The sequence below is a fragment of the Sinocyclocheilus grahami genome, unplaced genomic scaffold (genome assembly GCF_001515645.1).
Source record: "Sinocyclocheilus grahami isolate Dianchi unplaced genomic scaffold, SAMN03320097.WGS_v1.1 scaffold698.1, whole genome shotgun sequence".
In the NCBI taxonomy this organism is placed as follows: Eukaryota; Metazoa; Chordata; class Actinopteri; order Cypriniformes; family Cyprinidae; genus Sinocyclocheilus; species Sinocyclocheilus grahami.
Genome location: NW_015505877.1, coordinates 507,846 through 523,707, shown reverse-complemented (window position 1 = coordinate 523,707; position 15,862 = coordinate 507,846). Strand labels below are relative to the sequence as shown.

General features: G+C 38.1%; 2 protein-coding genes across 2 annotated transcripts in view; both read left to right on the top strand.

Moving 5' to 3' along the window:
- Positions 1-7,734, top strand: part of LOC107559766 (zinc finger protein 318-like) — a 26,435-nt gene extending 18,701 nt beyond the window's left edge. The window contains exons 8-11 of the mRNA XM_016243715.1: positions 2,251-2,445; positions 2,571-2,658; positions 2,981-3,099; positions 4,011-7,734. Of these exons, the coding sequence (XP_016099201.1) occupies positions 2,251-2,445; positions 2,571-2,658; positions 2,981-3,099; positions 4,011-7,013 (3,405 nt within the window). The 3' untranslated portion in view covers positions 7,014-7,734. The remainder of the gene's footprint in view (positions 1-2,250; positions 2,446-2,570; positions 2,659-2,980; positions 3,100-4,010) is intronic.
- A 624-nt stretch (positions 7,735-8,358) lies between these two features.
- Positions 8,359-15,862, top strand: part of ppp2r5d (protein phosphatase 2, regulatory subunit B', delta) — a 53,332-nt gene continuing 45,828 nt past the window's right edge. Inside the window, exon 1 of the mRNA XM_016243714.1 lies at positions 8,359-8,364. Within this exon, the coding sequence (XP_016099200.1) occupies positions 8,359-8,364 (6 nt within the window). The remainder of the gene's footprint in view (positions 8,365-15,862) is intronic.

The window sequence follows — 15,862 nt, the reverse complement described above, 5'->3', positions numbered from 1 at the left end:
AATATTTCCACATAGTGAGGTAGATATGTGGGGGCGTGTTAGAACGAGCCGTTTTAGGGGGGCGTGGCAGAGTCTTAACTTTGATAAAGAATATCTCTTTGGTTTTGAGACTTTAGTCTTTGCAACTTCAGGGATCTTATCTATGCACAATCAGCTTGTAACACTCCAAAGAGAAAGGAAAACTTAAAATCGCATCATACGACCCCTTTAAGTTCTACTTCTGTCGATATATATAATGTATGTGTGTGTGTGTGTGTTTATAGTTAATTTATTTGACTCTAGCTCAAAAAAACAAAAGATATTCACTGCAAATGTTTTGTTATCTTGAGATTTCTTATGGATGACTTTTTATTGTATTGGCACTAGGGCTGCAAGATTAATCGAATGCGATTGTCATGCGCATTTTGTTAGTAAAGCCAGTTCTGTAATCAGCAGGAAGGCCGCCTCACATACAGCTCACAAAATCTGGCTTGTGCTGTGTGTAAGCTATTATGCAACAATTGCACGATTGCCAAAACAAAAATGCATGGCATGATCAAACATTTAGGTGAAATAAATATATTTTTTTGAAAAATGTCTAACCATAAAACGAACACTGACACAGTCAAAACGTGCCATCGTAGAAGAGCTAACTAGCCTAAACGTCAGAGTTTCAATCAATGATTTTGGCTGTCCAAAACTGTTTCTACAAAATATTTTCGGCTGCCAGAATCTTGGTGCATCACTAGTTTTCTCTGGCCTTGAAAGTCAGCTATATATTGAACTACATATATTTTCTGTTGTAATTTATCATCATAGCTAGCATGCAGGTTTGCAAGGTGCTCCAGCATGGATCCTCAAGCCTTCATTTGTGCTGAACACTTAAGTCATTTTAAAAGGGTCCAGTTCACAGTCTGCTTCGATCATATATAATCTAAAATGAGTGTGAACAACTCTCAGAGTGTAAAAACCTCTAAGAGTGAGAATGAAACTATTAATTGTTCCTCTGTGGCTTTAAACAAACCATGAGAGCAACTTCTTAAAGGAGACTGACCCAACAATTAACCTTTTGTCACTCTGGATGGAAAGCATCAGCAATATGACAGCTTTCGATTTCAAATTATTGTAGTGTTTCTGAGTCTCTGAGAGAGAAGGGTTCTGGTAATATTATGGATAATAACATGTCTATGTATACACAGTAGGGTTGCACGATTAATCGAATGCGATTGTCATGTGCATTTTGTTAGTAAAGCCAGTTCTGTAATCAGCAGGAAATCATCATCACGTGCTTTCAGATGCCGCAGAATTTACTACAGAGAGCCGTAGTTCACTGACAAGTTACGCAAAAAAAATCGTAGACGATTTTATTGCGTGATTATGAAATCGTTCGCGATAATGACAGCTGTTTGCATAGCTTCTCAGTGAACTACGGCTCTGAAGTAAATGCTGCTCCATCTGAAAGCATGTGAAAATACCACATTTAATAACATATTTTTACTCCAAACTCACTTCATAACGTCAGTCGAGTGTTTGAAATAAATCTTTCTGTGAGATGATGTGGCTTCTTACACAGAATAAGGCACGCAACATATTTCATAGTATTTAAGCAGTGATAAAGGCATTGCATTATAAATATACTTTTTTAATGAAAATGATAAGAACTCAGATAATATTGCCTTAGTCGTGTGTTTATTAGTCACGCTGAATCAATGAAAGCAGTTGAATCTTCTGTTTATTCAGCTGCAGCATTTCATGGGTGTCTTCTGCGAGGCGTATTTGGAGTTTCAGCGCGAGAGCGCCCTCTGGCCTTTGGATGGAGATTTACTGCTGATCACAGAACCGTGCTTCACTGAAAGATACGCATGACAATCGCAGCTTCTGTCGAATCGCGATCTCAATTCCATTTTGATTGATTGTGCTGCCCTAATTTGTACCTAATGATTTTATTGATGAATTTAATGTACGTTATATGATATAAAAGCCATTTCAGATCTCATTTTGAAATGGCTTTTTAAAACCATTAGTTTTATAGTAGTCAATTAAATTAAAGTAATAAAACCCATGGGTAGCTTCTCCCCGACTGGAAAACAGATGGCCTATTTTGCAAAGGTAAGTCTCCTATGATAAACTTTAAAGATTGGCAAATAGGATTGTTATATTTGTTTATTTGAAAAGCTTTCCTTCATTCATTTAAAAAAAGATTCCTCAAGAGTATTTGATTTGCTTAGTCTGTTTTACTTATGCATTTTTTTTTGTACTGCCTAAATCTAGGTAGCATCCTCAAAATCAAGAGCGTCTCCTGAAAAACCCAAGTCACCTCCTCCATTGAGCAGCCACTCCCTGGACACTGCTGCCGAGCAGTTCGAGTACTACGACGCAGGAAACCACTGGTGTAAAAACTGCAATGTTACCAGTGGTTCAATGTTTGATTATTTCATGCATTTGCACAGCAAAACACATAGGAAGGTATGTGTGCTAATATATGTAACCAGATTTATTATTATTTTTTTTTTTTGTGGTGTATGAGTAGTGTGTTTATTTCTGCCAGTCGCATCTCTGTTTCAGTCATCAATTGTTTTGTTCTCCTATAGACTCTAGATCCTTATGACAGACCTTGGGCGAAATCAGAGAGTGAAAAGAAACCCCCAGCTGGAAAGAGGACTTCCAAGCCAGCCAAAGGTAACAGAGTCTTGATAAATTGTGATTGTTGATCAGAAAACACATTCATTTGGTTTAAGATTAAGTGATTTATTTGTTTCAAGACATGTACCATTAAAGAACTGGAATCATTAAGTGGAATCTAAGGATCAGAGAACCAGAATCATTCAAATCTTTGATTCCCCTCCATAATTGGTGTCATGTTAATTGCAGTGTCTGAAACTGTGGTTTTCTTGCAGTGTGTCTCATTATTGGAACAGAGCAAGGGTAAATTACCAGGCATCAAAAACATTACACACTATTAGTAAAAGTATACAATTTTGTGCTGTATTCCCTCCTCTAGGCTCTGAGTTCTTGATCCCTGTAAGGGGATTCTTCTGCCAGTTATGTGAGGAGTTTTTTGGTGATCCCATTTGTGCTGAGGCCCATGTTACCTGCTATGCTCACAATGAGAGATACAAGGTACATATCACATATGATATTCATTATGTATTTAATTAGAGTTAGGAAATGCAAATTATATATTTTTTGACCAGATTGTCTCATATGCATTTGATTTTGTCACCAGGCAAAAATGTATGAAAATCCCCTCTATGAACAAAGGAGGAACCTGGACCGTCAGGCTGGCTTAGGGAGCCAAAAAAGTTCAGAGCGCAAACGAAAACGTGAAGACGACGAACAGGATAATATGAAGAAATCCAAGCACAACAAAGGAAAAATGTCAAGTAATGAAGTGGAGACAAAACCACAGTACAGCAAGGAAGAGGAGTATAAGAATATCAAAGAGAATGAGAATAAACTCAAGGAGAAATACAAGAAAGAGGATATAGATAAACAGAAATACAAGGAGGATGATGAGAGAGCCAAAATAAAGAAGGAAGATGATGAGAGAGCTAGGTACAAAAAAGAAGATGATGAGCGAAACCGCTTCAGAAAAGAAGAGGAATACACACATAAGTACAGGAAGGAGGAAGGGGAGAGAACAAGGTATGAAGAGGACAGATTTAGAAACAGAGACGATGATGAACACTATCGATATAGAGAAGAGGATGACAGATATAGATTTAGAAAGGATGATGATAGGGGCCGATATGGTAGAGAAGAGGAGAAGCCCAAGTATGGCAGAGAAGAGGATAAGTTTCCTTTAGGCTCTGAGTTCTTGATCCCTGTAAGGGGATTCTTCTGCCAGTTATGTGAGGAGTTTTTTGGTGATCCCATTTGTGCTGAGGCCCATGTTACCTGCTATGCTCACAATGAGAGATACAAGGTACATATCACATATGATATTCATTATGTATTTAATTAGAGTTAGGAAATGCAAATTATATATTTTTTGACCGGATTGTCTCATATGCATTTGATTTTGTCACCAGGCAAAAATGTATGAAAATCCCCTCTATGAACAAAGGAGGAACCTGGACCGTCAGGCTGGCTTAGGGAGCCAAAAAAGTTCAGAGCGCAAACGAAAACGTGAAGACGACGAACAGGATAATATGAAGAAATCCAAGCACAACAAAGGAAAAATGTCAAGTAATGAAGTGGAGACAAAACCACAGTACAGCAAGGAAGAGGAGTATAAGAATATCAAAGAGAATGAGAATAAACTCAAGGAGAAATACAAGAAAGAGGATATAGATAAACAGAAATACAAGGAGGATGATGAGAGAGCCAAAATAAAGAAGGAAGATGATGAGAGAGCTAGGTACAAAAAAGATGATGATGAGCGAAACCGCTTCAGAAAAGAAGAGGAATACACACATAAGTACAGGAAGGAGGAAGGGGAGAGAACAAGGTATGAAGAGGACAGATTTAGAAACCGAGACGATGATGAACACTATCGATATAGAGAAGAGGATGACAGATATAGATTTAGAAAGGATGATGATAGGGGCCGATATGGTAGAGAAGAGGAGAAGCCCAAGTATGGCAGAGAAGAGGATAAGAAATACAAATACACTCGGGAGGCTGAAGAGAAGTCATCAAAGTACAAAGATGAGGAAGGGGGGAAGTGGCCGAAATCAAAGTGGGATGAGGACCAAGAGAGTAATGGGAAATATGAAAAAAAGGAAGATAAAGCTCAGCACCAGAAGGGCAAGGCTGGTTACTCCAAAGATGACAAGGAGAGCATAGGAAAGTCCAATGCTAAAGATGGCAAATCAGAACCAGAGAAGCCCAGCGAACCTCCTAAAGTCTTATGTGGTCCAAGTCCTGCCTTGCTTGCTAAACTTCGCAAGAAGAACGAGGAAGCTGCTTGTCGGCCTGGCTTTGGAAAGTTTGGTCTGAAAAAGCTACAGAAGACAGCACTGGAGAAGGAGGCAGAGAGGATGGCGGCGCAATTCTTACAGGAAGAGGAAGAGAGTATGCCTACTGAAATGGCAGAAAACACGGATGCTGAGCTAGATCCTTTTTCCAAGTCTATAGCTGCTGCAAAATACATTGCTATCAAATTGTCAGGAAAGGCTGTGCTTCCCCCTTCAGGTGAATGGCTAGCATACAACGAAATAAAAACGAATCCTAATTTACCTCCTCCCCCAGTTCCCATGGTTATTAGGAAGTCTTACACAGGTGTGCAAAATAAACCAACACCATCTGCTGACAAATCTCCTGCACCTGTAACAGGAACTCAGAAGGGCCCAGCGTTGTCAGCAGACCTCATCTCTAAGGCATTTAGTGGAGAAGAGGTGCAATTAAAACAAACAAAGGACACCTCTGTAAAGCCTGTAGATATCTTCAACATACCCGTACCACTTCAGTCTCCCACTGTGGCGCCAAAAATGTTAAATTTCAGCCAGATGAAACCTGTTACTCCCAGTCAGTGTGTTGTTACCCTCGAGTCTGATGTGGCTGCTCCTGGAGTGCCTGAGGAGGAGCAGAAGCTCACTGTAATCCTTCGTCCTCCTCCACAGCTTTCTTTTAACGCCAGAGACCCACCCCCCAAAACTGTAAAGCCAAAGACAACTCTTGCAGCAGGAAAAGCAAAAGATTTGTTTGACATTTTTTACAGTGGCAGTGCCGCAGTTAAAACTTCTGTCAGTGCCGGTGTCGGTGACAAAAAAAACTCTGGATTTGCTCCTCAAGACAGTGGCTCAACCTGCAAAGACTTAAACAATAAATACAAAAATGCTAGTGATGTTTGCCAGAGCAAAGAACCTCTCAAGAACAAGGACTCAAAAGTTCCACTGAGAGAAGAACCTCTCAAGAATGAGGACACAAAAGTTGCCTTGAGTGAAGAACCTCTCAAGTACGAGGAGTCTGAAGTTGCCCTGAGAGAAGAACCTCTCAAGAGTGAGGACTCAAAAGTTGCCTTGAGAGAAGAACCTCTCAAGAACGAGGACACAAAAGTTGCCTTGAGAGAGGAACCTCTTAAGTACGAGGACTCAGAAGTTGCCCAAAAAGAAGAACCCCCCAAGAATGAGGACTCAGAAATTGGCCAGAGCAAAGAACCCTCCAAGAATGAGGACACAAAAGTTGCCTTGAGAGAAGAACCTCTCAAGAGTGAGGACTCAAAAGTTGCCTTGAGAGAAGAACCTCTCAAGAGTGAGGACTCAAAAGTTGCCTTGAGAGAAGAACCTCTCAAGAGTGAGGACTCAAAAGTTGCCTTGAGAGAAGAACCTCTCAAGAGTGAGGACTCAAAAGTTGCCTTGAGAGAGGAACCTCTTAAGTACGAGGACTCAGAAGTTGCCCAAAAAGAAGAACCCCCCAAGAACGAGGAATCAAATGTTGCCCAGACAGAAGAATTCCCCAAGAATGAGGACTCAGAAATTGGCCAGAGCAAAGAACCCTCCAAGAATGAGGACACAAATGTTGCCCAGAGAGAAGAATCTCCAAAGAACGAAAACTCAGAAGTTGCCCAGACAAAAGAACCCCCCAAGAATGAGGACACAAATGTTGCCCAGAGAGAAGAATCTCCAAAGAACGAAAACTCAGAAGTTGCCCAGACAGAAGAACCCCCCAAGAATGAGGACTCAGAAGTTGGCCAGAGCAAAGAAACCCCCAAGAATGAGGACTCAAATGTTGCCCAGAGAGAAGAATCTCCCAAGAACGAAGACTCAGAAGTTGCCCAGACAGAAGAACCCCCCAAGAATGAGGAATCAGAATTTGAACAAGCCTTTGAGGATGCCATCTTAAAACCTGACCTTCAAAATGAAGATAATGCAAAAGAGAAAGATTTTGATGATCAACAAGTTCTTAAATCTTTTGAAATCTCTGTGGGGGATATAACTGTGATGGAAGTAGATAGTCAGGATACAATGCAGACAAATAATGAGGAAAACCCTCTGGAATCTGAGGAACCCATGTCATTCTCCCCGCTTCCTGGTTCTTTCACTGAGCAACTGAACTTGGACACATTTGAATTCAATTTTGAGCCTTTGTAAAGGAACTTTCAAGAGTAGGTTTAGGGATGTACATGTTACCTCTGAATGTAAATAAGTGATTTTGAAGTATTCTTTGTATTTGCTTTATCCAGTTAGAATGTTTCATGTCTATTCTTAACCTTTTGGCAGGTAATGACAGTGAAAATGTGGACTGAAAAGCATTCATTCTGAAGTGGGTGCTGGGGAAGGAATCCCTCTAAGAGAATGAGAACTTTCATCTAGTAATGAATCCTTAATATGTGTAAACGTTTCGCTATCTTATCAAAACACCTGGTGTTGAGCTACTTGTTTCCTTATTTTTTCCCAGCAGAAACCATTCCTTTTCCCCAAAGGTAACGTAAAACATATAATGAATATGATGTGTATCAAACATTTAAGTCTGTAAAACCATTTGCTCTGTTCGTTCTATTTAAATAAACGAAGATATTTTAATGCAGGAGCCAGAAAGATCCAGGCTCAGAGAAGAGAAATGGTGTGGAGTTCATGCTTCAAGGACATGTGCGTTCACAACTCTGAACAGAAAATATCAGGCTTGGCCTCCATAGTTTTTATTACACTGTACTCCATTTTGATGGCTTTTCTTTCCAGTTAAAATATTTTTTAAGGGAATCGATGTTGTGTTATAATGTTCACATTGCTACCATGCTACTTAGGATCTACAGATAGTTGGTGTAATTGCACACGTTCTGTGCTAGCTCAAATAAATCACAGCAACCCTTTCTGTCTTTGCTTCTTACTGATATGCTTCTTACTGCTGTTATTAGACTTGTGCATTCTTTTTTTTTTTTTTACCTTTTGCACACATTGGGCCTCATTCATGAAACATGAGCTGAACGGATTTCTGTGTAAATCATTCATAAAACCTTTCTATAAGGTACTTTGCCACATTGAGTGAAACGGTTTGCATAAGCATGGTTTTATGAACGTTATATACAAATCCATTATGTTGGTGTTTCATGAATGAGGCCCATTGCACTGTGTACATATTTGCATGGACATCAAACATGAATCTTGGTACAATTGCTAGTTTTAATTACAAATTTAAAGCCAATATGCTGTAACCGCTTTTAGTAAACATCTTCAACGTGACATTACTGAACTTGTATTATTTTTACTTGTAGCTGTGCATTATTTACATACAAATAGTTTTCTATATATGCATGAATCCTGAAAGAAATCAAACCTTAAGATTATTAATGTATTTAGGAATTCCACTGTTTAGACATATGTCTTTAGGAGATATGATTGGTTGGTTTACATTGTGTTTTAATGACGGCAATATTACAGCTGACACCTGCATCCTGGGAGGAACTAAAACACATCTTAAATGAATCTGCTGCTTACCATGGAGGTAAGTGTTTTTGGTAATTTCTCGTGAATTAATCAATATAATGCATGCACATTGGAGGAACTTACTCTACTAGTAAGTTTTAAAAATAGCATAGTAAAAAGCATAGTTCACCCCAACATGATTATTTTACTCCCCCCTCATGTACAATGCTGAATCACTGAACTTATGCAGAATACAAAAGATATTTTGAAGAAAAAAAAAGTCTCTTTTTTAAAAGTCCCCATACAATTACAGTCCATGGACTCAATCTTTCAAAATCTCTTATTTTGTGTTTGTCAGAATTGTCCAGCCATACAGGTTTGGAAAGACGACAGAGTAAATAATGACTTTATTTTCTATTTGGCCGTGAACTATCCTTTTATCACCGTAGTTATTCACTAGGGAGTTTCTTAAAAATTGTAATATTTGAAATCCGAAGTTAGTGATAGGCTACTGAAGATTATATTTTATGTATTTTAAATAAAATCTTATGAATGCAATCATGTTTGTTATTCTTCTTTTGGCAGTTTGAATCAAAAAGTCGAATGTATAGTGTGTCGAAATGGTTTTGAGAACAATACACCAATAGATGGCAGTAAATGTTTTGGTCTTTTTTGATGGAATCTAGAAAATATACAAAATATTAGTTTGAATTTAAAATATAGATTTTTATAATTGTATTGTAAATACCATTTGATGTCTAAATATAAAACGATGAATATGAGTTTTAGATGTGTACAAAAATAAGGATGATGTGTAAGACTAAATCTAAGCTAAAGAGTGTTATATATATATTTTTTAAGAAGACCCACATTTGGTGATTTTTTATTATTTTTAACCATGTATTTAAAAGAAAATTGCAGTGGAACATCCTCAATGCAGTACGTTTTTTTTATGACTATATAATAATAACCTTATTGTAGTACAATCTATCTGATGACACAATTATTCTGAAGCTGGGCCACAAATGACCTCGACTGCATCAATACTCACAAATACAATTATATAAGGGGTCCAGCTCTTTTGCTTTATACAACCCAAATCTCCTCTGGATGAGCCTGTTTTGACATGTTAACGGTCAGTGTCACCAACACAAGTCTCCCTCCCGCAATCGATTGCTCTTTTTGACAATCTGCACCTCCACTTGAGATAGAAAAGCCGTCAACAACAGCTGTAGACCCCTTCCTCGTCGCAGCCAGGACCCCGTTTAGAAAACACACCGTCTGGTTCGAAAAGCGGCCAATAGAAAAATTCCGCTGTGCTGTTGCTAGGTCGTTTCGAGCCTTGCCGACCAATCAGATTGTTGCTGGTGAAGGGAGGGCGCGGGGAGCTGGAGGTAACTGTGCGCGAGAGCCCGAGTGAGTGCGAGGGAAGCCTTATCACGGAGGCACGGCGAAAGACAACATTTGAAAAAAAAAAATGCCGAATAAAACAAAAAAAGACAAGGTAAAGTACAGATTACAATCATAACACATGTCGACTTAATGTGTCCGAGCATTCAGGTTGTAAAACTATTATTCTGCAGTATTCGCTGGCGTTGTTTTTTTTGTAAGTGAAGGCCGCGCTAGCCGCTAGCCCGCTAAGGGCGCATTTTTGCCTGTATGTCTCAAGTCGAAAATACTGACAGTTATATGTTCACAAGATTTGTAAAATAACGACAACGCGTTTTCTTTAGCTCAGCGTGACGCGTGTTTGAAATATGAGTCTTTTATGTTTGAGAGCATGCTCTTCGATAGCTGTTTTACCCGGTGTTTGTTTTCTACATCAGTTTTCTATGGCGAGATTATGATCGGCTGTTTAAATTATATAAATATGGTGTTTGTACTAATATTTCTACATGATTTGTCTGCATGTTCATAAAAAGAAGTCTACAAAGTATTTAACTGTTTAGTTAATGTGTAGATTTCAGGTGAATAGACTGCATACATACTATGTTTACTACTGTTTACTACTACCTTTTGCATTGCTCTGTTTTTTTAATGGTTGCTTTTGGAAACGCATCCAGTCAGACTTGTTTTTTAGACCCTGGTAAAAAAAAAAGCATTCAGTGCGATAAAGGAAAAGTGCACTACATTTTTTTGTTGTTTTCTTCTTGCGTCAGTAGTGATTTGCTAGATAATGAAATTTGTATGCATTTATGTATTGACTTGTATCCCTCTAAGTGCGCAGTTTTACTGACATAAGAGCTTGTCTCCGTAAACCAAGTTGGGACTGAAATATCTCCGTGTTCATCAAAGTGATACTGACGGCTGGAATCAGCGGGCAGAGAGTGTGACGTAGCAGCGGGTGAAGTTTATTGATTTGGTCTATTTTAAGTCGGGCTCAGCCATGCAACCCCTGTGACTGAGGCCAGCTTTGCAATGCTATGGGCAGGCCTCAACATGTGTTTCAAAGCGCCAGTCTGTTCACACATACATACCATTTGTTGCATGGACAGTGTCGCTTTTTTCTTCATTAAAAACCTTCAGTACATTAAAGATTTTCCCACGAGGGCACTCATAGTCTTTTTGGAAACGTCACATGCTTACATGTTGCTCATTTAGCAATTTCTACTACTATTTGAACTGCTTCAGCTATGGCGCTAGTCATGGATTGTGGTTTAGCATTGATTCTGTGTTTCTATAAACCAGAGATCAGCTTCGTTTTTAATTAATGTGCTTCTAAAACCAGGTGCATGCTGTTTATTTTTATTTTTTGCCTCAATTTTGCTGCTTGAGAGTCGAGACTAATTTCAGGGATCGTGAAACATTTATTTTGTCGTAGGGCAAAATTGGCAGTCTTGGATAGCTTAGTGTGACATTCTCACTGGCGGCCGATTAATTGCCTTTGCAATTAATCTCAGCCTCACACGAAGCTCAGACAGAGCCAGAAATATTGTATTAGCGGAGATGTATATCGCCATAATAGATGGTGGTTGTTGCATAATCTGCCTTGGCTTTTACACACTGTGGTCATATCGTACAATTTGACAAAAGGACAGAAATTTTGCATGATTTTGTTTTGGGCACAGGTGTAATACTGTATTTTTCATCTATGGTTGAAACGGTTTCTGTGACGCTTGACCTATATGGAAGACACATTTATTTGATAGTGTAGCTCAGGCTACTCATGAATGTTTAATGTGGGCTGAATCTAGATATGGTAATAAGGAGGTATGTAGGTTAGGTTAGTTGTGGACTTCAACTCCCATGGGTTAGGGAGGCAGTTTTGCTTGCAGATTGTTGACTGATGTGATGCGTTGCTTTGTTACAACAGTTTTCAGTGGATGCATGGGTTTTATACAATGTTTTGGCATTGGCTAAAACTTAAACTTTTGTTCAATATGAGCCGTTTATGCTAGACTTGAAAATTAAGTGTAAATGTGGATATAAAGCCAAATTAAAGGGTTAGTTCACCCAAAAATTTTAATTAGGCCATAAATTACTCACCCTTAAGGCATTCTAGGTGTATATGACTTTCTTCCTTCAGACGAATCCAGTCGGCGTTATACTAAAAATTGTCTTTGATCTTTCAAGCTGTTTAATGCCACTCAGCGGGTGTTGCAGTGCTTCAGTCCAAAAGAAGTTAAATAAAAAGCACCCATCCATTAAAAAAAGTGTCTCACACGGCTCCGGGGGGTGAACAAAGGCCTCCTGTAGCGAATTGATGTGTTTTTGTAAGAAAAATATCCATATTCAAAACGTAATAATCACTTTAATGTAGCTTGCGCCAACAGTTGTACACGGAAGCAGCTCCGGGCGGATGACGTATGAGGACAGCGTTGCGCATGCGCTGGTGAGTCTCGTGAAAAACCAACGTTTGTTAACAGGAGCAAAGGAAGCAAAGTTTCCTTACTTTAGCAAAGGAAAACCAGTCTCCTCTTGGTTTATATCCAAATCCTCCAACATTCTTCTTTACAAATCCTCGTTTTGTACTTCTAATAAGTGACCGTTGTTTTGTTTTGATTTCTCCCCTGCGCTTCCGCGTTCGTCACTTCTGAGCAGCGCATGCACAAAACTGACCTCATACGTCATCCTCCCGGAACTGCTTCCATGTACAACTGTTGGCGCAAGCTACATTAAATTGATTATTAAATTTTAAATATGGATATTTTTCTTCGATTCGCTACAGGAGGATTTTGTTCACCCCCTGGAGCCGTGTGAGACACTTTTTTTCAATTTAAGCTAGATTAAATTGATTATTACATTTTAAATATGGATATTTTTCTTCGATTCGCTACAGGAGGACTTTGTTCACCCCCCGGAGCCGTGTGAGACACTTTTTTTTTTATTTTTATGGATGGGCGCTTTTTATTTCACTTCTTTTGGACTGAAGCACTGCAACATCCGCTGAGTGCCATTAAACAGCTTGAAAGATCAAAGACAATTTTTAATATGACTCCAACTGGATTCATCTGAAGTCATATGCACCTAGGATGCCTTGAGAATGAGTAATTTATGGTGAGCATTTCCATTTTTGCATAAAGGTCCGTCCTGAGTGTTTTAATCTTTACTGAAAGAGCGCCAGTCAGACAAATATCTGTTGTTGAAAGTTAAATCGAGGTTTAAAGGTCAACATGCATTCCGAGTATTTTATGAGAGTAGGAACTGTAAGGGGATAACAGCGTGTAATTGTCTGAATATAAATATCAGACTCTTCATAACCTCCTTTAAACGGGATAAAGTAATGACACTAAGACGTGACTGTGGTCAAAGTGAACGTGTGTTCCTGCAGAACATTACGCTTACCTATTGGTTACAACTAAGTTTGTGATTTTATTCATCTTTATCATCTTTATTATTTAAATTTTTTAATGCAGAGATTTAAACTATATACATATATAACTATATACAATGCTTAAATTTATTAAAACAAATTTATGTAAGGTTTTTAACAAATTATAGTTTGTGCCACTGCTGCTCTAAACTGACAGTACTGGTGATTACCAAAATAATATTTTAGCTTTCTGTGTGGGTTAGTCCTCCATATGTGTAAGCTCTTTAGTAACAGTAGTAGGCTGTTTCTAATGCTATATTATAATTATTGCTGTTATCTATGAAGGAAAGGCAGAGAGCTTTATAGTGTTTTTTTTTTTTTTTCAGATACCCACTTACAGTCAAAAAATACATAAACAATGCCAGCAAGAATGCAAGCTGTTATGAAGGGCATAGGAGGCCTTTTTTATGTGAATAAATACTATTTAGTTGGTTAAGTTTATTTGCCCAATAACTGACAAATTTTTTTTTTGATTTAAACAATTTTTTGACCGATTCCTAAAATGTGTTTTCTCTTTATTATGGCAGGTGGTCTAATAAATTAAGCACTGTGTTTTCATAGCATTCAGTTGGCACGTTTGTTTGAAGGACATTGGGCAGAATGTGGAATAGTGTGTTTTTTGTCAATTTAAAAAAAAATATATATATTATCCGATTAATCAAAAAAAGAATCAACCAACTAATCGATTATCAAAGTAATCATTAGTTGCAGCCCTAAATATTGCAAAGTTTTGATTAGGGCTGTGCGATTAATCGAAATCGTCATAAAATCACGATTTGAGCTTGCGTGATTTTCCACGCCCCCAACCTCCCGCAGTATGCTATCCGAACCAATCAGAATGCAGTGCGCCTAAATGGAGCACGAGAACAGAACAGACCGGGCGGGCATACAAACGTGACGCTAGGTTTACACAACTCCGTCTGTAGTGCGTATTTTTTCCACGCCCATGTTAACGGATCAGAGCGTTCACACTGCACGCGATTGCGGTCCGGCAGTGCGCTCCAGGAGTGGTGCGTCTGCAGCAGTCATGCTGCGATCGTTTCCGCACGGAATCTATTTCTGCTGTGCTGCACGTGCTGAATTAAAGTGACAGCGCATTATTCGCGGTAAAAATTAACATGGATTGACACGGAAATTTAGTAATTACATAAATGCATATAAATAAAGTATACTGTTTCTCAGTCAACACATGGCTTTTTGGCTGGATTTAAAACAATACAGCTTTTTGATAAAGCTCTAATTGGTTTTCTTTTGGAAATATGTTTCAAATTCACTCTGAATGCATTAATGACTGTAAAGCATGTCTGTGTGTCAAAATCGTGATTAAAATCGAAATCGCAAAATTTATCAAAGAAATCACAATAGGTTTTTTTGTCCATATCGCACAGCTAGGCCTGTCGCGATAATTAAATAACCGTCTAATCGCGTTTATTCAATTATCAATGAGTATTAAATGCATGCTGATGAACTTTTATCATAGTTTATAGTTATATGGAAACGAAAGTGGTTAACATTCAACCCGTTCTTTATCATCAGTAGTATTTGTGATTTGAATTTTGTGAATGGGAGTTTCTCTTTTGCTGTGTTAAGCCGCGGGCTTCGGATGCTTTCAGTTTCGAATTCGCGATCTGGTTGTCACTGTTTTGCTTAAATACACCTTTCATTTTTTAAGACTAAAACAAAAGATGGATTCATTGTTATCCTTAATTAAAAAGCACAACAACAATAAATCAAGATACAATGACAAACTAGCTTACAAAACGTTTAACAAAAACGAATAAGATGAGGCATAGCACACACCACATGCTGTATTATATACCGACTAATAAATTACAGAACGTTTAGCAAACACTGAGGAATCAAATAAATAAATAAAAGAGAGCCTCCATAGCGTAATGTGAGGTAAACGGCAAAGATAATAAAAAAAGAAAAGTAAAACTAACTGTGACAGTGCCCCCCCACCACCACAAGAATACTAGCATGTTCACCTTCTCTGGTTTAAGAAGTGGTCTTTCACTTGACTTTTGCTTGAAAACCATCCATCGTTTTCTCAATATGCGTGTAATTTTTGCTGCGCGCACCTTCGCGCTCGTGCTGATGTGACGAGTATACTCTCTAAGCGCTGTTTCGTTATGCTTTCAGATTCGTTTGCCGTTTCAGGGCTCTACGCTTACTTTTCTTTTCTTTTTAGGAGCACTTGAGCACTTCTAATCAATTGTCCAAAATTTATCAAAAAGTAGCCTTCCCATTACGAGGTGATATTTGACTCCTCTAACTTTATTAAAAGTATGTCATCTTTTGTCAAATTCTTAAAAAAAAATTATTTTGTAAGCTTTTTAAATTTTTTAATTAAAACGACAATAAGAACAAGTAGAATAAGAAATATAAGTTACCAATCAAATTAAATCAGTATGAACAAAATTAGTTTGTAGAGGAGGCACAGAAGAACACAAAAGTGGCTTGGTGTACTTTCAGACATTTAATGAGGCTCAGAAGTGGAATGAGTGCAATTAAATCCATAAATTCATGATGATATTGCTGTTTTAAATATACAATTTTGAATATAGAAATATTAAATGATTTAAATAAAGGGGTCATATGATGCTTTTTTTAAAGATCATTATTTTGTGTATTTGGTGTAACAGAATATGTTGACATGCTTAAATGTTCAAAAAACACATTATTTTTCAAATGCTGTACATTATTGTAGGTCCTCTATGCCCTGCCTCTCTCAAACGCTTCGTTTTCTACAAAGTCCCTCCTT